This window comes from Salvelinus alpinus, chromosome 2 (genome assembly GCF_045679555.1).
Source record: "Salvelinus alpinus chromosome 2, SLU_Salpinus.1, whole genome shotgun sequence".
Taxonomy (NCBI): Eukaryota; Metazoa; Chordata; class Actinopteri; order Salmoniformes; family Salmonidae; genus Salvelinus; species Salvelinus alpinus.
In genome coordinates, this window is record NC_092087.1 from 63,343,748 (window position 1) to 63,365,648 (window position 21,901).

General features: G+C 40.8%; 1 protein-coding gene across 3 annotated transcripts; it reads right to left on the reverse strand.

Moving 5' to 3' along the window:
* Window positions 1-109: 109 nt before the first annotated feature.
* LOC139566285 (calpain-2 catalytic subunit-like) lies at window positions 110-20,623 on the reverse strand. Of its 3 annotated transcripts, XM_071387373.1 has the most exons (21): window positions 20,316-20,619; window positions 19,692-19,761; window positions 15,480-15,598; window positions 15,115-15,248; window positions 14,274-14,442; window positions 13,682-13,765; window positions 11,751-11,836; window positions 11,597-11,665; window positions 10,038-10,198; window positions 9,608-9,777; window positions 9,130-9,141; window positions 6,825-7,036; window positions 6,631-6,667; window positions 6,286-6,351; window positions 6,003-6,060; window positions 3,080-3,144; window positions 2,711-2,779; window positions 1,761-1,839; window positions 1,202-1,318; window positions 755-813; window positions 110-618 (listed from the first exon to the last, which is right to left on the reverse strand). In XM_071387373.1, exons 1-21 carry the CDS (start codon window positions 20,550-20,552, stop codon window positions 595-597), a joined length of 2,097 nt encoding a protein of 698 aa, XP_071243474.1. In that variant the 5' UTR covers window positions 20,553-20,619; the 3' UTR covers window positions 110-594. The 3 variants fall into 3 exon arrangements, 2 of the variants coding, with proteins under 2 accessions (XP_071243474.1, XP_071243464.1); XM_071387363.1 differs by lacking the exon at window positions 9,130-9,141; XR_011673080.1 differs by lacking the exons at window positions 110-618; window positions 755-813; window positions 2,711-2,779; window positions 3,080-3,144 and having other exon boundaries at window positions 1,249-1,318; window positions 20,316-20,623.
* Window positions 20,624-21,901: the final 1,278 nt, after the last annotated feature.

Genomic DNA, 21,901 nt, shown 5'->3' on the forward strand with positions numbered 1-21,901 from the left:
CAGATTACTCTTAGTTTTGAGAAAGGATCGCCTCCATTTCGCCCGATGACGTGTGGTGCCTATGTGCGGTGCCCCGCGGCTCAGCATAAATGAATCAACCAAGCCAATATCTTATCCACCCAATCGTATTTATTGAAGGTACAAGAACCGTGTATAGTTGGTGCGCAACTGAGCATCATACGCCGTATAGGCCTATAGACAGTCGTAGACCGTTGGTTTATAACCTAAAAGCCTACATATAGCCGATGGATTCATTTCCGACTGTTAACATTATTATAATATAATAAATCTTTATTTGAGCATTGCATGGAATTCCATGTGGACCTTCCATAAAACAGGCCAAATTTCACAATCTCTACAAGGTATATTTTCTAATACAAAAAGTAAACATATTACAGTGGTGTGCGAACAAATATATCCTTGTTCCTCTTACAGAATGACATTCACATGAAATCTACCACAGTAATACCATGCAGCAGTGAATAAAATACATGCAAAAATGTGACATAAAAATCAAAAAAATGCCATTAAATAATGAATTTAATACTTGTTTTTTTAACCTGCACATTTTTCTTCGGAATGAACAGGGGTCTTCTAGATCATCGTAAATGTTAGCCACTGTAACAAAAAGAACAGACCATCATATTGCATTAGGCCTACCTGTGATGTGAATCCAAGCTATCTGCAGTACCATATCCATCATATCCAAGTCTGAGCAGCCATCATTGTTTCTTCAAATAATTAATTCACTGACCTGATGGAAGTCTAGCTCAATGAAGCCACTGTCATGAGCATCAATCTTCATAAAGACTCCTGTATAAAATAGAGTAGTTATCAATTATTTACAGTAAAAAACACACAGGTTACAGCTCAAACTATGAATTCAGTGCCTGGTGTTAGATTTGCTAGATTTTATATAATTGCTAAGTTTTTAAACACTGTTTCTTCATTAGTTATAAAATGACCACAAACTGGAGTTTGTGTTCCAGCCCAACAGCCAATTAGTTTGGAAGAGAACAAACTACATTGTTTGGAGTGAAACTACAGGCTTTGGGTTATGATACGGTAAGACAGATGTTCATAAAGCAACTGTCAGTTAAATTCCTCAAGAATAAATGGCTATATCGTTAACTGAAATGATGACTATTGAACAACAGGAAATCTTATGGATTGGGATTTTGAGAAAGCCAACTATACTCACTGAACATCATATCCAGACGCATAAGGCAGGCCACAAAGTTATCAAAGTCGATGGTCATGTCTAGCTCAGCGTAGCGAGCCACGAGGATCTGATAAATGCCATTGTTCAAAGTGAAGCCTGAGGAAGGAAAAGAAGAGTTTCCTTGTTAGAAACTGAGTAGTGAAGCATTGAGTGCAATGACAGCCTGTGTACCTAAGACTTTCTTTCTGTTGCAAACACCTTCAGTTCAGCTCAATTCCCCTTACTCCAAACTGCTTCAATGGGTTTTTAGTCTGTTATGCACATACATTATTCACTTCTAAGACCAATCAGCTTAGGCCTTGCTCAACGACTCAATTTCTGGAATTTGAACTCTATGGTTACGAGCACCAGTCCTTTTCCAAATCGGGTGCCTCATGACAATACCATTGATATTAGTCCTTTCCCCTATCTACTTCTACTTAACCGTGAACACTTTCACCAACCCATATCTGTCAGATCAGCGAAATCTCCATGGAAGCCAAAAAGATAGGCTCAATTAAAAAGTAGTCACAGGATCAGAAAATGCCAAGAGACTCGCCTGCTTCTTTCAGGGCCATACGCATCTCTGGAGTACTCATGGTGCCTGAATTGTCCATGTCGTTCTTCTTATAGATACCCTGTAGGAACAAACGGCACATAATTACACAATTAAATATTTTTGAGTTAAATATGCTCATAATAACAATGACGTCTTCTGCACTACAGCCAGGGAAAACATAGCATGCTCCACATTATCAGCATGGGTAAGTACTACATCCACTATTTCCAACTTAAAAATGTAATGTGTGATTGTATACATTGTGCATTATTTCTAAGTAGTATTTTGTTTGTTTGTTTATCTTTTAGTTTTGTTGTAAATGTTGAGTGTCTTATGTTCTATTGTGTAAAACAATATGAGCCCTTATGTTAAATCTATTCCGACATATTTATCTGTACTATGTCGATTAGATTAAGATCACTTTATTGGTCAATTGAACACAATGTCCAACATTTGACTTCTGCTTTTAACCCAACCCTTCCGAAAGCACAAATACATTCACATACAGGGCGAGATACAGGGAGGGGGCTGCCACACGGGGTGTCCAGGTAGCTGTTGTTTTTAAGTGCCTTGCTCAAGGGCACACAATGGGATCTAGGATACCTTCTGGTTGCCAACTCACTTCCCAACAGATTCTTCCCGTCAGACCCGGGATTGGAACTGGCAACCCTACAGTTGCTGGCTCGCCTTTCTAACCGCTCGGCTACCTACCGCCGAAACGATGGCCATCTATTTGTAATAAATATGAGAGTATTGCAGAGGTCAAGACCCTCCTCTTTTCTTTTTGTGACTAATCTCAGATAACATGCTCAACCAAAAACAATGATGAGATGCATATGTCATACCTGTGACACCTGTTGTAGAAATTGCTGGGAACTACCAATAGAAAATTGCAATCAAGGCACCCACTTCGGGGTAGAAATTCAAACCCTTCTCGACACATATCTTACCAGGTATTTCTGCACTTTCTTCCACAGAGTAGCGAATTCCCCAAGGCCCAATTTTCCATTCCCACTGTCCTACTGTAGAGTTAAGATTCAAACTTTCAGTACGAGCACACCACATCGTATAATTGGTTGAACATGGAACATAAGCAAATTCGTACCACTGGCCAGCAGATGAAAGCACTGCTTTACTTAATGTGATATAAGTTAGGAGATTGACATACTATAGTATAGAACAGAGGAGGCTGGTGGGAGGAGCTGTAGGAGGATGGGCTCATTGTAATGGCTGGAAGTGAATAAATTGAATGGTATCAAACACATCAAACATATGGAAACCACATTTAGTCTGGGAAAACTGACGGAAAGAAAGGATACATCCATGAGGTTGACCATGATTCTACAGGTTTCAAGACTGAAGCCATCTGTTTTGATGTCAGTTCCTGCAAAACAACAAAAAGGACTATTGAGGGGTATTCCAGAAAAGGGAGATTAATGAGTTAGCCAGCAAATTTGTCAGATCTTGAATCAACGCTGCTCTAGATAGAATGTTCTGCTCCAGAGAGAGCTGAAACGATGGCAACGAATCATCCACAAAAAAAGGATAACTCAACTCTATCCTGAATTTGTGGCTACATTCACAAGATCTCAACCAATCAAATCAAATGTCCTACCTCTTCCAAAAATCATGTCACTATTCCAACATGTGACACAGTGACAGACATAATGTGGATGAATTTGCTAGTTGTTTGTTGCACTGATACATTTGTACTAGGGCATCAATGAGTGTAACCTACATAATAAAAGCTTGCATTTGCTTTATTTATCTTTCTGGAATAGCCTTCAGGTCCATCTGAGGCTGTGTACTTTCTAAGTAGTAGGAGTAACAGAGACTATCCCTGAACAGCAAACCTTGGACGATCCAATGTTCCAAAAAACACTTTGTCACTCAAGTCAACCGTGTAACCGGAGTGAGCAACAGTTGACTAGATCTCAGGGCGGGTGAAATCACTTGTACAATGGGTTATCCAACACTGCGTATCCAACACTGTTGCCTGGATTACAGGCAACATTCGCACTGAGCTAAAGGGTAGAGCTGCCGCTTTCAAGGTGCGGGACTCTAACACGGAAGCTTACAAGAAATCCTGCTATGCCCTGCGATGAACCATCAAACAGGCAAAGCGTCAATACAGGGCTAAGATTGAATCATACTACACCGGCTCCAACGCTCGTCGGATGTGGCAGGGCTTGCAAACTATTACAGGCTACAAAGGGAAGCACAGCCGCGAGCTGCCCAGTGACACGAGCCTACCAGACGAGCTAAATCACTTCTATGCTCGCTTCGAGGCGAGCAACACTGAGGCATGCATGAGAGCATCAGCTGTTCCGGATGACTGTGTAATCACGCTCTCCGTAGCCGACGTGAGTAAGACCTTTAAATAGGTCAACATACACAAGGCTGCGGGGCCAGACGGATTACCAGGACGTGTGCTCCGGGCATGTGCTGACCAACTGGCAAGTGTCTTCACTGACATTTTCAACATGTCCCTGATTGAGTCTGTAATACCAACATGTTTCAAGCAGACCACCATAGTCCCTGTGCCCAAGAACACAAAGGCAACCTGCATAAATGACTACAGACCCATAGCACTCACGTCCGTAGCCATGAAGTGCTTTGAAAGGATGGTAATGGCTCACATCAACACCATTATCCCAGAAACACTAGACCCACTCCAATTTGCATACCGCCCAAACAGATCCACAGATGATGCAATCTCCATTGCACTCCACACTGCCCTTTCCCACCTGGACAAAAGGAACACCTATGTGAGAAGACCATAGTACCCTCAAAGCTCATCACTAAGCTAAGGAACCTGGGACTAAACACCTCCCTCTGCAACTGGATCCTGGACTTCCTGACGGGCCGCCCCCAGGTGGTGAGGGTAGGTAGCAACACATCTGCCATGCTGATCCTCAACACTGGAGCTCCCCAGGGGTACATGCTCAGTCCCCTCCTGTACTCTCTGTTCACCCACGACGGCATGGCCAGGCATGACTCCAACACCATCATTAAGTTTGCAGATGACACAACAGTGGTAGGCCTGATCACCTGCAACGACGAGATAGCCTATAGGGGGGAGGTCAGAGACCTGGCCGGGTGGTCCCAGAATAACAACCTATCCCTCAACGTAACCAAGACTAAGGAGATTATTGTGGACTACAGGAAAAGGAGCACCGAGCACGCCCCCATTCTCATCGACGGGGCTTTAGTGGAGCAGGTTGAGAGCTTCAAGTTCCTTGGTGTCCACATCAACAACAAACTAGAATGGTCCAAACACACCAAGACAGTCATGAAAAGGGCACGACAAAGCCTATTCCCCTCAGGAAACTAAAAAGATGTGGCATGGGTCCTGAGATCCTCAAAAGGTTCTACAGCTGCAACATCGAGAGCATCCTGACCGGTTGCATCACTGCCTGGTACGGCAATTGCTCGGCCTCCGACCGCAAGGCACTTCAGAGGGTAGTGCGTACGGCCTAGTACATCACTGGGGCAAAGCTGCCTGCCATCCAGGACCTCTACAACAGGCGGTGTCAGAGGAAGGACCTAAAAATTGTCAAAGACCCCAGCCACCCCAGTCATAGACTGTTCTCTCTACTACCGCATGGCAAGTGGAACCGGAGTGCCAAGTCTAGGACAAAAAGGCTTCTCAACAGTTTTTACCCCCAAGCCATAAGACTCCTGAACAGGTAACCAAATGGTTACCCGGACTATTTGCATTGTGTGCCCCCCCCCCCCCCCCATCCCATCCCTCTTTTACGCTGCTGCTACTCTCTGTTTATCAAATATGCATAGTCACTTTAACTATACATTCATGTACATACTACCTCAATTGGCCCGACCAACCAGTGCTCCCGCATATTGGCTAACCGGGCTATCTGCATTGTGTCCCACCACCCGCCAACCCCTCTTTTTATGCTACTGCTACTCTCTGTTGATCATATATGCATAGTCACTTTAACCATACCTACATGTACATTCTACCTCAATAAGCCTGACTAACCGGTGTCTGTATATAGCCTTGCTACTGTTATTTTCAAATGTATTTTTACTGTTGTTTTTTTTCTTTACTTACCTACACACACACACACACACATACCTTTTTTTCGCACTATTGGTTAGAGTAAGTAAGCATTTCACTGTAAGGTCTACACTTGTTGTATTCGGCGCACGTGACAAATAAACTTTGATTTGATTTGATTCGCATCTGCCTCAGATCCACAAAACAAAACTTTTACTTACGTTTGGAGACAATCTTATTCATGATGGTTTTCAGCTCCGTTGCAGAGATCTCCATGTCCTGAAGAAATAAAACAATACATATAAAATACAAAATGTGTTTTTTTACACAATTTTGAATACTAGAGAAATCAGAACTCCCAAGAACCGCAAAGATAATCGTTTTCCAGATTAATGATGTTTAGGTTCACCCTCTTTAACATCCTTTGTAAGTGGATGAGGTGGTTAGGATGTTGTAATGCACTGATAAAATTGTCAAAAGAATGATGTGTAAAAATGAATGTACATCTCCTGCAAGCTTTGTAAACAAGCCTCTAAATCCTGCGTCGACTTCAGCATCAGATACAGTCTCCTAAAAAATAAAATAGTTGATTTTAGAACATAATTAGAATGTTTATGCATGTAAAGATATGAGAGCATTACTCACAATAAAACAAGAAACCTGAGTTGTAATCACATATTTGTTGCTTTGGGATTCTTCTAAACAATGACTATTAGGCTAGTTTAGTTATCAATTGTGTAAGTATCAGAAAGTACCTTAAGCATTGTTACTACCCAATTTCCTAGTAAATACTAGAGGAAACAATAGCATAAAATAAAGTGAAACCAAAACAGTCTGTGCACTACTCACATCATCTAAGTCTGCCTTGACAGGATCGTCACATGGTCTAAATAGCACAACATAAAAATACAAAAAGTTGACATCAGGCAGTAACAAGCCAGACTATCAACACATTACATGTCAGAGGTCATTGTGTGTGCAGGAGTCATTTTATCACTTGGCCCTGAAAATGTATGAAACCTGAACAAAGGTGAGAGTGTTACCGAGTCTCAGTCTGCTTCTCTGAGAAAACACGGATGCAGAAGTCACCATTTAGGTGCGGCTCGAAGGTGGAGGGCACAATGAGGTACTCCCCGGGGGGCATTTTGAAGCGGGTGCTAACCTCCCGAAGGTTGACGAAGGTCTCAGACCGGGCCTTTTGAGCATGTGTCAGGAAATAATTCTTGTCCAGGTGAACCTCCCTCTGACCATGAAACTGACAGGAGAACGAACCAATCAGGGAAAGATGCAGGGTGTGTTTTACGAAACAAACAAACAAAAGGCATTCCTAAAGGTTATTTCAAGTACGGAACAGGGGTTGGAACCAAAATTATTTTGTAATTGTTTCATTCTGAACAGAACCATTATTTTTTTCGTTCCGTTCCACTGTTCCGAACAGCAAAATAAAATTCTGAACCGTTTACAACCAAAAAGCAATTTATATTGTTCCTTTTTAAAACTCTGAAATCAGCATATTTTTTTTACATTTAGCTCGACATTACATTATTTTACCAATGATAGAGCAGCTCGCTATGGAGCGGGCATGCATTGGACAGACAAGTGTAACTAACGCAGGGTGCGACATGTGACTGAAATTATGCGGGCGAGGAGAGTGCTAGTGTAACGGATGTGAAATGGCTAGCTAGTTAGCGGGTACGCGCTACTAGCATTTCAATCAGTTACGTCACTTGCTCTGAGACTTAAGTAGGGTTTCCCCTTGCTCTGCAAGGGCCGCGGCTTTTGTGGAGCGATGGGTAACGACGCTTCGTGGGTGACTGTTGTTGATGTGTGCAGAGGGTCCCTGGTTCGCGCCCGTGTCGGGGCGAGGGGACGGTTTAAAGTTATACTGTTACATTGGTGCCGTGACCCGGATCACTGGTTGCTGCGGAAAAGGAGGAGGTTGAAAGGGGGGTGAGTGTAACGGATGTGAAATGGCTAGCTAGTTAGCGGGTATGCGCTACTAGCATTTCAATCAGTTACGTCACTTGCTCTGAGACTTAAGTAGGGTTTCCCCTTGCTCTGCAAGGGCCGCGGCTTTTGTGGAGCGATGGGTAACGACGCTTCGTGGGTGACTGTTGTTGATGTGTGCAGAGGGTCCCTGGTTCGCGCCCGTGTCGGGGCGAGGGGACGGTACTAAAGTTATACTGTTACATTGATGCTGTTGACCCGGATCACTGGTTGCTGCGGAAAAGGAGGAGGTTGAAAGGGGGGTGAGTGTAACGGATGTGAAATGGCTAGCTAGTTAGCGGGTACGCGCTACTAGCATTTCAATCAATTACGTCACTTGCTCTGAGACTTAAGTAGGGTTTCCCCTTGCTCTGCAAGGGCCGCGGCTTTTGTGGAGCGATGGGTAACGACGCTTCGTGGGTGACTGTTGTTGATGTGTGCAGAGGGTCCCTGGTTCGCGCCCGTGTCGGGGCGAGGGGACGGTTTAAAGTTATACTGTTACACTAGGCATGAAAAACAAAATTACAAAATTATACCTACGGAGGAGCGGCTTCTATGAAGGAACTTTGAATGTCTTTGTACTTCAGAGAGTTGGCTTAACTAACATTTTACCAGAGCTTGCCCTTGATCATAATTCTCAGTTCAATCACATTACACATGATGCCACCTAGAGTTTTCAAGAGCTAAACCAGAGCTAGTAAGCTTATTATTTTTACCTTTACTTAACTAGGCAAGTCAGTTAAGAATAAATTATTATTTTCAATGACAGCCTAGGAACAGTGGGTTAACTGTCTTGTTCAGGGGCAGAACGACAGATTGTTACCTTGTCAGCTCAGGGATTCGATCTTGCAACCTTTCGGTTACAAGTCCAACGCTCTAACCACTAGGCTACCTGCCACCCCGAAGTGTGTGCAGAGTGGCACTAGAATTCAAATAAAAACAAGTCTTACCTTTTTGTAGTTAATAAATCCAATGGGAAACGTGATAACTATAGTTTCCTTAACTAGCATTGAAAAAGTAAATCCATTGTTCTCAAATAAAAAATCTCTCTCCCAATTTTTTTTGTGGGACTGGAAAAAAATGCCTGGAACATAAAATAACAATATTAACCGGTTCCCATATTTTTAAAATAACAGTTCTGTTCCGGAACAGTAGAGATCACTTTCATTCTCGGTTCTGGTTCTGTTCCTCAATTTTTGACAAATATTTTCCAGTTTTTGGTTCTGTTCCCTGAACCGGTTCCAACCCCTGGTACGGAATACAATTAAAGGAGAGTACTGTAACATATGTAAATATATGTAGCAGACCTTTGTTGACTATTGGTCATTACACACTGCACGGTCTCTTTGGTTAATCCCTCACCTGTGATGGAACCTAAAACAAAAGAAAAAAACTATATTTTCACCTCATATCGACAAATTTGTTTTCTGCAAATATCTGTTATTGTGATGCAGTTATAATCATTTTAAGACTTCTGACAAGTGTGTATGACCCCTTTATATAGTCTTAGTACCATCTCATAATGACAATGAAATCCTGAATTAATAACGGATATTTTCAGTCAGTTAAAAAGTTGCAGCATCGAAATAAACAGTTATCCAAATATATAAATCCAAATATATAAATGCCAAAAACAAAACAAAGCATTTAAATACATTTGCCAATGCCAACAGAGCATGTCAGACACCTTTTAATTGTGATTTGAACACCTTGACTATCTAGTTCAACTTGTACGAGGAGTATGGAGTATGTGGAATTTTTTGTGAAACTGCTTTGCCCACTAGAACCTACCCCCCTTCCTCAAGACACACCGCAGGGGGTTGAGAAAGACCTTCCTCACCTCATAAATGGCGAAGCCAATGGTGTGCATGTCTTCGCCTACTTTCCTCAGCCGGCGCCGGTTCTTCTGGATCAGGCCCACCACGAAGCTGCAGCCCACCTCGTTATCATCAGGGTCATCGTCCTCTTCATCCAGCCTGATCACAAATTGGGGGTTCATCCAGAAGGTGTCTGGAGTTGGGAGGGAGGTAATGGAATATATATCTTTTTTAAGCATGAAATAGTGTGAGTTTACTTGGAAAGTATTTTGTTTGAGGAGTGTTAAGCTGAATGAGGTTGAATACAAGCATAAGACAGAGTAACAGTACACCCAGCAAACCAAGAACATTCCCAGCTAGCATTAGCTAACATTCCCATTATTAAGTTTTAATTAGGTTATAAACAGAGAGACGAATATGGTCACTTTTGAATACTTTAGCAATTGTACTCACAGGCATGGTTCCTGCACCCCCCAGCAGTGGAACCCTTCCTCCAGCTACCATCATAGTTACACACACTCCAGTGCTTCACAGAGTCATCCGTTAGCGTATCTGGGGTCAGAGTGCAAATCTCTATGCGAGAGTAATGCCGCAGGAACTCTGTAAATGACATCCTGCACATGGGCAAGAATGGGTGGAATACTTAGCTTATACAGTTGATAGATTAAAAAGGGACAGATCCACTTTAAAGGTCGAGACATTTTGTAACTTTCATTTAATTTTCATTTCAGGTACTATGAACACATTTGGGCAAGAAGCTTAACTAAAAGATAAAACAGAAAAAACAAAACAGAAACACTAACAAAAAATAAATAAATTTGCTACGACCCACCCTTCAGTTTAGAAACAAAAACAGGGGCAGCACTTTTGACTGGAAATTACAGAATGCACCTTTCATTGGTCATAACATAAAACATCTTCTGGCACCAGTGGTGTAAAGTATTTAAGTAAAAATACATTAAAGTACTACTTAAGTAGTTTTTATGGGTATCTGTACTTTACTACTTATATTTTTGACTTTTACTTCACTACATTCCTGGAGAAAATTATGTACTTTTTACTCCATACATTTTCCCTGGCATCCAAAAGTACTCATTACATTTTGAATGCTTAGCAGGACAGGAAAATTGTCTAATTCAAGCACTTACCAAGATAAATTCCCTGGTCATCCCTACTGCCTCTGATCTGGTAGACTCACTAAACACACATGCTTAGTTTGTAAATGATGTCTGAGTGATGAAGTGTGCCCTGGCTAAGTATATTTAAACCCAAATACTTTTAGACTTTTACTCAAGTAGTATTTTACTGGGTGACTCACTTTAACTTGATTCATTTTCTATCAAGGTATCTTTACTTTTACTCAAGTATGACAATTGGGTACTTTTATCTTTACTTTTACTCAAGTATGACAATTGGGTACTTTTTCCACCACTGTCTGGCACAATAGTTACTGTTAAGCGAATGCATATAACATAACATATGTCTTAAGGCTACAGCTAGCAATTTTAGCCTAACAGGTTTATTAATGCTTTGACTACAAGTAGAACATTTTAACCAACAGGGTTCAAGGCTTTGGCTACATCTAGAAATGTTGGCCTAAGTGTAGCGGACCCTAGTCAGGCTCATAGTCTCGTAATGGGGTATCCCCGCATGCGAGTGACTTCAAAATCAATATCAACCTGGGCCCAACAGGAAATATCGTTGGTTTCTCCTGTGAGAGACCAGGGTTCACATCCTACCCATGACATAAGGGTGACATTTTCGTAATGCAAAACCATTATGTGCAAAACTTATCATAAACTTCAATATAATTTGGTAGCTTGATTTATTTGGAAACTCTTCAACAATAAGCATTAAAAGGACGCGGTTATCTAAACTAGTATTAATCACCTCATAACACACATTATTGAAAAGTTTGTAACTTGGCATAAGATATGTAGCTCAATGTATTACCCATACTTCTTAGTATTAGACACAAGGTTATCAACTCTAAATAACTAATATTGTTGTACCAGAATTCTCCATCATCAGCTTTGACGTTCTGGCGCTCCGAATCATCAACGGAGTTCCACTCTGAGGAGCTGGAAGGAGGGCAAAGCAGTGAAAGGTCATACAAGGTACAAGGCACCTTAATTTCTCTGAGCTATTGTTCTGATAAAGGCACACCTGTCACTCCAAGCCCCTGTCCATTCCACTTGACCCCAAGGGTTACGTATCCTGATCAGCTTCTCCTTACGGCCACGATAGGTCACCTAAAAACACATGGACAACTTACACATAAGTACCCTCATTGACCCTCAATTGGGATCATGTGGGTGGTGGAATGATTGCGTCTTCATAGTCATTATCATTTGGGTGACACTTTACATTAAGTTTCCCTTATGCCATAACGAGAATGTTTATAGTTAGAAGAATGTAATAATTGATCTTAATTTTTTTTACCAAAATGTAAAAAATTCCACACACCTACAGTTGAAGTCGGAAGTTTACGTACACTTAGGTTGGAGTCATTAAAACTCGTTTTTCAACCACTCCACAAATTTCTTGTCGGTTAGAACATCTACTTTGTGCATGACACAAGTAATTTTTCCAACAATTGTTTACAGACAGATTATTTCACTTATAATTCACTGTATCACAATTCCAGTGGGTTAGAAGTTAACATACACTATCTGACTGTGCCTTTAAACAGCTTGGAAAATTCCAGAAAATTATGTCATGGGTTTAGAAGCTTCTGATAGGCTAATTGACATCATTTGAGTCAATTGGAGGTGTACCTGTGAATGTATTTCAGGGCCTACCTTCAAACTCAGTGCCTCTTTGCTTGATATCATGGGAAAATCTAAAGAAATCAGCCAAGAAAGACCTCAGAAACAAATTGTAGACCTCCACAAGTCTGGTTCATCCTTGGGAGCAATTTCCAAACGCCTGAAGTAACCACGTTCATCTGTACAAACAATAGTACGCAAGTATAAACACCATGGGACCACGCAGCCGTCATACCGCTCAGGAAGGAGACGCGTTCTGTCTCCTAGAGATTAACGTACTTTGGTGCGAAAAGTGCCAATCAATCCCAGAAGAACAGCAAAGGACCTTGTGAGGATGCTGGAGGAAACAGGTACAAAAGTATCTATATCCACAGTAAAACGAGTCCAATATCAACATAACCTGATAGGCCGCTCAGCAAGGAAGAAGCCACTGCTCCAAAACCACCATAAAAAAGCCAGACTACGGTTTACAAATGCACATGGGGACAAAGATCGTACTTTTGGAGAAATATTCTCTGGTCTGATAGAACTGTTTGGCCATAATGACCATCGTTATGTTTGGAGGAAAAAGGGGGAGGCTTGCAAGCCGAAGAACACCATCCCAAACGTGAAGCACGGGGGTGGCAGCATCATGTTGTGGGGGCGCTTTAGTGCAGGAGGGACTGGTGCCCTTCACAAAATAGATGGCATCATGAGGGAGGGAAATTATGTGGATATATTGAAGCAACATCTCAAGACATCAGTCAGGAAGTTAAAGCTTGGTCGCAAATGGGTCTTCCAAATGGACAATGACCCCAAGCATACTTCCAAAGTTGTGGCAAAATGGCTTAAGGACAACAAAGTCAAGGTATTGGAGTGGTCATCACAAAGCCCTGACCTCAATCCTATAGAAAATTTGTGGGCAGAACTGAAAAAGTGTGTGCGAGCAAGGAGGCCTACAAACCTGACTCAGTTACACCAGCTCTGTCAGGAGGAATGGGACAAAATTCACCCAACTTATTGTGGGAAGCTTGTGGAAGGCTACCTGAAACGTTTGACCCAAGTTAAACCATTTAAAGGCAATGCTGCCAAATACTAACTGAGTTTATGTAAACTTCTGACCCACTGGAAATGTGATGAAAGAAAGAAAACCTGAAATAGATCATTCTCTCTACTATTATTCTGACATTTCACATTCTTAAAATAAAGTGGTGATCCTAACTGACCTAAGACAGGGAATTTTTACTAGGATTAAATGTCAGGAATTGTGAAAAACAGAGTTTAAATGCATTTGGCTAAGGTGTATGTAAACTTCAACTGTACATCATCTACTTTCATTTTGGGTCTCACCTCAACAGCCCCTGTTAGGGAGTAGGCATGCCCTTTCACCAGCTTCTGTCGTGTGACTGCCTCAGAATCAGCGGCACTGGTTATCTGCACCAACACAGGAAAACTAGGATTAGACCAAAGAATTGTAGGGGTGTGAGAAAAAAACTTGGAATGAACTATGAACTGAATGGTTACACAAGACCTAGATGTTCATACTGTATACAGTATATTTTGAACTTCAACTTGACCAGGTTACTTCCTACCAAGATACTTTTTCCTTGCCACTGACACGCCTGCTAGGACTTCTGGCTTAGGTCTAGGTTACTATTATTAAGCACTTTGTAACAAATGTGTTTAAAAAAGAACTGCATAATTTGATTTATTGATTGATCTGTTTATGTTACACATTTACCCCTTTCTACTCTACCTCTCGTAATGTACTTCACACATTGATTTTCCATTTCTAAACGCACACACTGTGCAAAGAAAACCTATATACCCAACACACTATCCAACAGGATAACTTGAAAATATATATATATTTTAACAGTCTATGGTGACAATTGTGCTGTTAAAATAAACAGTGTGAAAAGGACAGAAAAGAGAGCCTTACGTCAATGGAGCAGCCAAGCAGAGCCCCTGACTCGATTGCCTTCTTAATAATCTGGAACATGTTCGGAGGGGGTTTCGTCAGGTCGTAGTTCTCTGCAATGCCCCCAGTGAAGTCCTCAAAGCCCTCAGTGGTGGAGCCCCCAGACAGGGCCTCGTAGCAGCCATTCACCCTGTGGGCGAGGTAGAAAGACTGAAATTAAAAAGACTAAATCACACATGTTTAAAATAGGTCACAAGGGAGCCTCCCGGGTGGCGCAGTGGTCTAGGGCACCAGAGTCTCTGGGTTCTCGCCCGGGCTCTGTCGCAGCCGGCCGCGACCGGGAGGTCCGTGCGGCGACGCACAATTGGCATAGGGTTAGGGAGGGTTTGGCCGGTAGGGATATCCTTGTCTCATCGCGCTCCAGCGACTCCTGTGGCGGGCCGGGCGCAGTGCGCGCTAACCAAGGGGGCCAGGTACACGGTGTTTCCCCCGACACATTGGTGCGGCTGGCTTCCGGGTTGGAGGCGCGCTGTGTTAAGAAGCAGTGCGGCTTGGTTGGGTTGTGCTTCGGAGGACGCATGGCTTTCGACCTTCGTCTCTCCCGAGCCCGTACGGGAGTTGTAGCGATGAGACAAGATAGTAATTACTAGCGATTGGATACCACGAAAATTGGGGAGAAAATGGGATAAAAAAAATAATTAAAATAAAATAAAATAGGTCACACAATGGTTTTCCCTACAATGCCTAAAGAAAGTATTGTATTCTTAGCATTTGCCATGCAATATTTGCATTATGTCAGCATAGATTTTTGACTGCTACACCGGCAGTTAATCATTAAGTCAGCGCAAGTATATTGACTCACTTGGCGTAGGCCTTCTCCAGCAGTGCACTCCAAAACTCTGAGCCCTCAGCTGAGTGAACAAACAGCAGCTCTCCATCTTTTGTGGGCAGCCTGTCATCAATGACAACGTCCACCCACTCCCCAAACTGCCAAAACTGTGTAATGGGGGACAGAAATGAATCAATACAATTTTGTACCATAATTCATCAGTTTAGACCTTGTGTATTTTCAACCTATGGATTTAAATGGTTAAAAACGTGTAGCATATTTTGATTACATTAAAGGTACACATAGTTACCTATTTGTATTTTGGGTGAGTACACAGAGTACACATAGATTAAAAACAAAAGCCTAACATTATTTCGCTTTTCTTACTTTTATTTTACCTGAAAGTGAAAAATGCCAGCGTAACTTTCCCCAAAGCTCTGTCCAACGGGGACCACTCTAGCCATGACATCTTCATTGAGCGTCAAAGAGGCAATGGCAGCCAAAAGCCAACAGTCACCTAAATAAAAAATTAAGAACAGAATCTAAGTTTGTATATTTGGGTTTATTTGCGTTTGTGTACTTTTGGGGAATATTTGCATTATGATGTTAACCACAAGCAGTGTGTGCACCAAACTATTGCCCAATGCAAACAAGAGTGCATTGTGACATGTGGCAACACACTGGAAGGATATGTCTGTAGCTAACCTCCTCTCATAGTGTGTAGTTTCCAATGGGGACAGGAAACAGTAAACAGATCTGTTAAGTCCATCGGAGAACAGCGGAAAGCAAAACGCCAACAGTCACTTGACAATAAAAGAACTGGTTCTAAATGGTTTAACTGGTTGATTTTGGGTTATCTATTATATTATCAATGCAGTTGTGACATTTGCAATGGTAGGCTAAACATTAACTGGAGACAAACAATTCTGTAAACTAGAGTCCTATCATAAAGTTTGTTATGAGGACATAGGCCATTGAGTCACATTTTCAAGTTAAGTCAACTGAGGAAATCAAATGAACAAAACTAGGTAACAAAATATTAGTTATATTATACTGTTTTTCTCAGTCACGTGCAAGCGTTTTTCCCCCAGAACTGTGGACAAATGTAACTATAGCAGAACAACAATGATCAAATGGCCAAATTAATTTGCCAAACTTCTGATCACTTTTTTGTCTTAGTATCTGGATTGCATATCTCAGACTCCCTTTTGCAAAACTATAAATACAAATAAATACAAATCAATGAATATAAAATTTGGTAACACTTTACTTGACACCTAGCGTCATAACACATTATGATACGGTCATAACCATGTCATAAGATGTCATAACAGCTGACATAACTTGTCATAACCTGTGATAATATGGTGATAACACTGTCATGACCTCTATATTTACACCTGTTGTGACATATATGGCGTTATTTTATGGCTGGTTATGACACCTACATTCAATTGTGTTTTTTTTCCCTGCCAAGAAGTTTCCTTTCGATTGAAAATGTGTTTCTTAAATCCTGTGTTGTTGTTGTAACGAATTCTTTAAAGTCGTGTTTTTAAACTTTATAACACTGTCAAGAAGCACTATGACCATCCTGTGTCACTTTACTTGGATTAAGAAAATACACTTTGACACTGTCAAGAAGCATTATGACCATCAGAATCATATAAGCCAGATAGGCCTATTACATACATGCCCTTATGTCAATCATCAGTCAAAAAGAGGGTGTCTTGTCCTGCTCCTGAAATATGCTCCTGCATTCATCCCAGTCACCAGCAACAGAGAATTGGGGTAGGTACATGTCTGACATCAGTGTCTGCGCAATACAATGATAATTCTATATGGTCAATTTCAGAAAATGTTATACAACATAAAAATACTGTTGACAAATAGGCTATGATGTAATTTAATGTTTTGCCATGTGATGTGGGTTTTGACACTCTTATGTAGGTGTCATAACCAGCCATAAAATAATGCAATATATGTCACAACAGGTCTAAATATATGTGTCATGACATTGTTATGGCCATATTACGACAGATGACACGCTATGTCAGCTGTTATGACATATAACGTGTTATGGCACTAGGTGTCAAGTTCACTGTTAAGTGTTTTGTTCTCCGAATCATAACACATTTTCATCAGAGAAGAGAAATAAGTCTGAATGTGTTCACTGTTTCCAGCCATCATCAGTAAATAATAGTGCACAAAATTCTAAATCACCATCAGTTTTATATTTTTACAACATTGCGGACATGCAGAGGTGCAGAGAATAAGGTTGGGTTATTTCTAAGTAACTTTGGGTTAGTCCTAAGTCGTCATCGCCAACATTGTGACTGTAACGGCAGCCTTCCCTCTCTTCACTAGAAGAGAGAGTGTAGCAGGGATCGGACCAACACGCAGCGTAGCCAGTGCTCAACATGTTTAATTAAACGAAACAGTGAACACTTATAACGATACAAAATAACAAAAAGTGGCAAACCGATACAGTCCTAGCTGGTGCAGACAAAACACAAAGACAGGAAACAACCACCCACAATCCCCAACACAAAACAAGCCACCTATATATGATTCTCAATCAGGGACAACGATTGACAGCTGCCTCTGATTGAGAACCATATTAGGCTGGACACAGAAACAGACGAACTAGACACACAACATAGAATTCCCACCCAGCTCACGTCCTGACCAACACTAAACAAGCAAAACACATAAGAACTCTGGTCAGGACGTTACAGTGACCTTCCATTACAGCGCTTTGCTTTGGCGTGTGTTGAGGCTTATACATTCATCATATAAGTTGTGTTTCTCCACTGTATTTATATTTCGTTATTTCTATTGGGGATTGTCTGCTTGGTGATGGAAAGGCTACAAAGGTATAAGTAGACCAGCCTACTTATTAAATACATGGAATTGGTTTCTGATTATACCGATGAATAAATCCTGCACATAATGTGCTATTTTCCATTTTCTTTTTGATTAGAAACAATATTTAACTTGATGTGTATGAATTTATTTGGTGAAAAATGCATAAAAGGACAGTAATTGCCCATTATATTGCACCTTGATAGTTGAATTTCCAATTTTGATCATTAAGTGACTGCAAAGAAAATATATTGATGTAATGAGATTTTTTTTAAGACAGACTAACTTTCTGTTTTGTCAGCTTGACTTAAGAGGTATGTAGTTGTCACGTTCTGACCTTAGTTATTTTGTTATGTCTTTGTTTTAGTATGGTCAGGGCGTGAGTTGGGTGGGTTGTCTATGTTCGTTTTTCTATGTTGTGTTTTGCGTTTGGCCTGGTATGGTTCTCAATCAGAGGCAGGTGTCGTTAGTTGTCTCTGATTGAGAATCATACTTAGGTAGCCTTTTTCCACCTGTGTTTCGTGGGTGATTATTTTCTGTTCTGTGTTTTGTATTTTCACCGTTCAGGACTGTTTCATTCTCGTGTTTTGTTGTTTTTGTTCGAGTATTTGTTTTCATTAAAAGAGGTAATTAATAATTACCACGCTGCACCTTGGTCCTCCTCTCTTTCTCCCAACGACGAACGTTACAGTAGTATTGTTGTGTTAATCCTTTTTGCAGGCAGTCATGTTCTTTTGATGATTTTATTTGCAATTGATTCATGTATTTTTCTGTTTTAAAAAGGTAACTAGTGTACACTGTTTTGAAAATCAACATTGTTCCAAAGAAATGCTTGTATGCGATTGAAAACATTTTTAATATAGAAGTTAATTTAACTTAATATTTCATATCAGCAGGGTAATAACTAAGTTGAAACAGCAAAACTTACAGCCTGTTATACATGCTCAGAACATATCAAGCTAAAATGAAGCATATAAATTGGCATTGAAGCTGTCAGTTTACAAAAAACTGGCACACAAATGGTAGTGCCTCTGAATTCATTCAAAGACTATTCAAACTTCTGCAACCTACGAGTGTCCTGGCTGCTACAAAATAAAGCTTAGCTGGCATGCATGTTTTCACAGTTGTAGCTTTGAAAAAAAGAGAAACTAGAATTCTGGTGTGGTTTTACAGAGGCACGCACACAAGTGGTGAGTCAGCCTATGAAGAACAAAAAATTATATTCTCCCATTCTGCAAACTAGTTACAACAGGGAAAGGCGCGTGTGCCCACGTGTATGTGTATGTGTATGTGTGTGTGTGTGTGTGTAGTCTTCACTTCCCACTTGGGCACAGTCTCCTTAAAAGCATATATGCCGTTGATTAAACCAGTGACAAACAATGGCCAAACCCCTTTCTGTGGTATGAGGGTGATATCAAATTTCAGCTGCATTTTTACAAGACCAAACAACTTAATTATCCCTTTTAGATGATTGCCCTTCCTGAATATGTACTAGAAAAGGCACAGTTATATGTTTCAGGTGGTTTGTATTATTTATTTGGCAGAAGACTGGACTCTCCAATAAACAGTGCTGAGGAAGGCCATAGGGCTCTTATGCAGTGCATGAAGAATGTAAATGTTTTAAGCCATGAGTGTAGGGGCTGTACTAGTTCAACTGGCGTTTTGATGCAATGGAGGCTTTTCCAAAGGCAGTTTTTCGAATAAAAATTGCTTTGCAGTGGAGCCTATAAGAGTGTGACATAACTTACCTAGAGCTCCTTGGCAGATATCTGTTCTGGTGGCTCCTCCAACAATGAACTCTGGACTTGAGCACAACTCCTGAGGATATTATGTCACATTTCACCATGCATTAACCACAAGAGCAGAAAAACAAACAACAAAGCCAAGAGCATTTTCTATGCTTAGGATATCTCATATAAAAGCAAAGGAAAAATTGATAAATCAAGTAACAATGTCAATTTATGTATTAAGAAATTCACAATCTACATAGTATATGCAATATTGTCAAGCTGTCGCAAATTCCAAATTCTTTACAAGCATTCTCGAGAATCATTAAACTGCATAAATCAATGCTTAGCTTGGTTTTATCCTGGCCTCCGGTGGACAAATCTTGTCTCTACAGCATGAGTAGACTATTGACGCAGTTGAGTTGAGCTTGATTCAAAGCCCCTCTACTTAATATTTTAGAAAATAATCACAGAGTAGGCTATAGGCCAAATGATGCACGGGGTAGTTTAAAACGCACGGGGCAACAATATCAACGGAGCAAATATGATGGGAAATTGGAAATACATATATATTATAATGTTTCAAATAAAACTTTCTAAATAAACTTAAACATATAATATTAATGGGTGGAAAAATAGACTTACTCCTGGCCTTTTCCATTGCACTGCTCTAGTTTTGTACGAGCCTGGTCCGAGTTCATTAAAGCCCAAAGATTCGGGTGCGGCTGGAAAAGTTGGATCCGAGAATAGCCCTCCTCGACTTAAACATTGCGCCCTAAGCGCTTCAAAATCCTGATTGAGATATTTCACCGCATTGGCATTGGTGCCAAACCCTGCAGCCAATGCCCGCTTTTTAGCTAGGTTAGACGCCATTCCAGACATTATCAGTGAGATGCTGTACAACGTCGTTATCACCAAAAATGTACAGATGATAATGGAAAGTTTTGCTGTGACTCTCCGCCCAAAACTTTTACAGGCGTGGCTTGTCAGACGCAAGTTAATGCGTGTTTTCGTAACATCTCTTACTTGAAAAAGAAAGAGCTCAATTGAACATCTCCATACAATTTTCACATCTTTAATTGCACATTAACAACACATATTTTAGAAATCAGAAATCTCTCATTTTCATTGGGCATTTGACATTAATTGAACGTTCTCTGTAGTGTAGCCAACACTACTAGCCTTTCCATTAACAAAGTCAACTAATAATAGTCTAGGCCAGGTATTCACAAAACGTTCTCCACATTTTCAAACTTGTTTCACTGACATCTAACCATCTAGTGTTCAGCGAAATTACAACACAATGTCAAATACAGGTAGCATAGTCAAATAATCAACATCCAATCACATTAACCGTTACTCTCTCGCGGGAATTCCACTAACAGTCCATATGTAGCCGTAAGTCCTCCACAATAGTATGGGACTTGCCTGTCCTAGCCACTCGGTAGCTCACCATATAAGACGCTTCTAGCCCCTTCTTATTAATGGTATCTGTTGCTTTTATACACGTCTTACTACTCGAAAGTCGTCTTAATTCTCACTCAAAACACTCCTGCTACTCTACTTTTGCACATGTAACACACTGTGGCTGAGGAAAGGGACTACTCCCAATATAAGTGAACCCCAAATCAAAGAGGCGCAAATATGATGAGAACTACATTGATTTGGGGTTCACTTATATATGGAGTAGTGCCTTTCCTCAGCCACAGTGTGTTATATGTGCAAAAGTACTATCTCACAACTCGATGAAACCTTCACTCTTGCACAGACATTTAGAAACAAAACATGCCAATGAGAATTAAGACGTATCCTGCCTGGGCAAATCGTGCTGTTAAGACACTGATTCCCTTTGCAACCATGTACCTATGTGAGAGTGGATTCTCGGCCCTCACTAGCATGACTACTAAATACAGGCACAAACTGTGTGTGGAAAATGATTTAAGACTGAGACTCGGACTAAAGTTACACTGTTACACAAGCACACCTTTCTCATTAACCTGTGGTGAGTTATTCACAATTTTCAATGAACATATAAGGTTTTATATGTAATATGGTTAAATAAAGAGCAACATTATTGATTATTATTATTACTTGTATCCTGGTCCTATAAGAGCACTTTGTCACTTCCCACGAGCCGGGGTGTGACAGAAACTCACACTCATTCTTATGTTTAACGAATGTATCGTATAGTGTGTGCATGGCAGGCTTACAATGATGAATGTTTGAAGGGG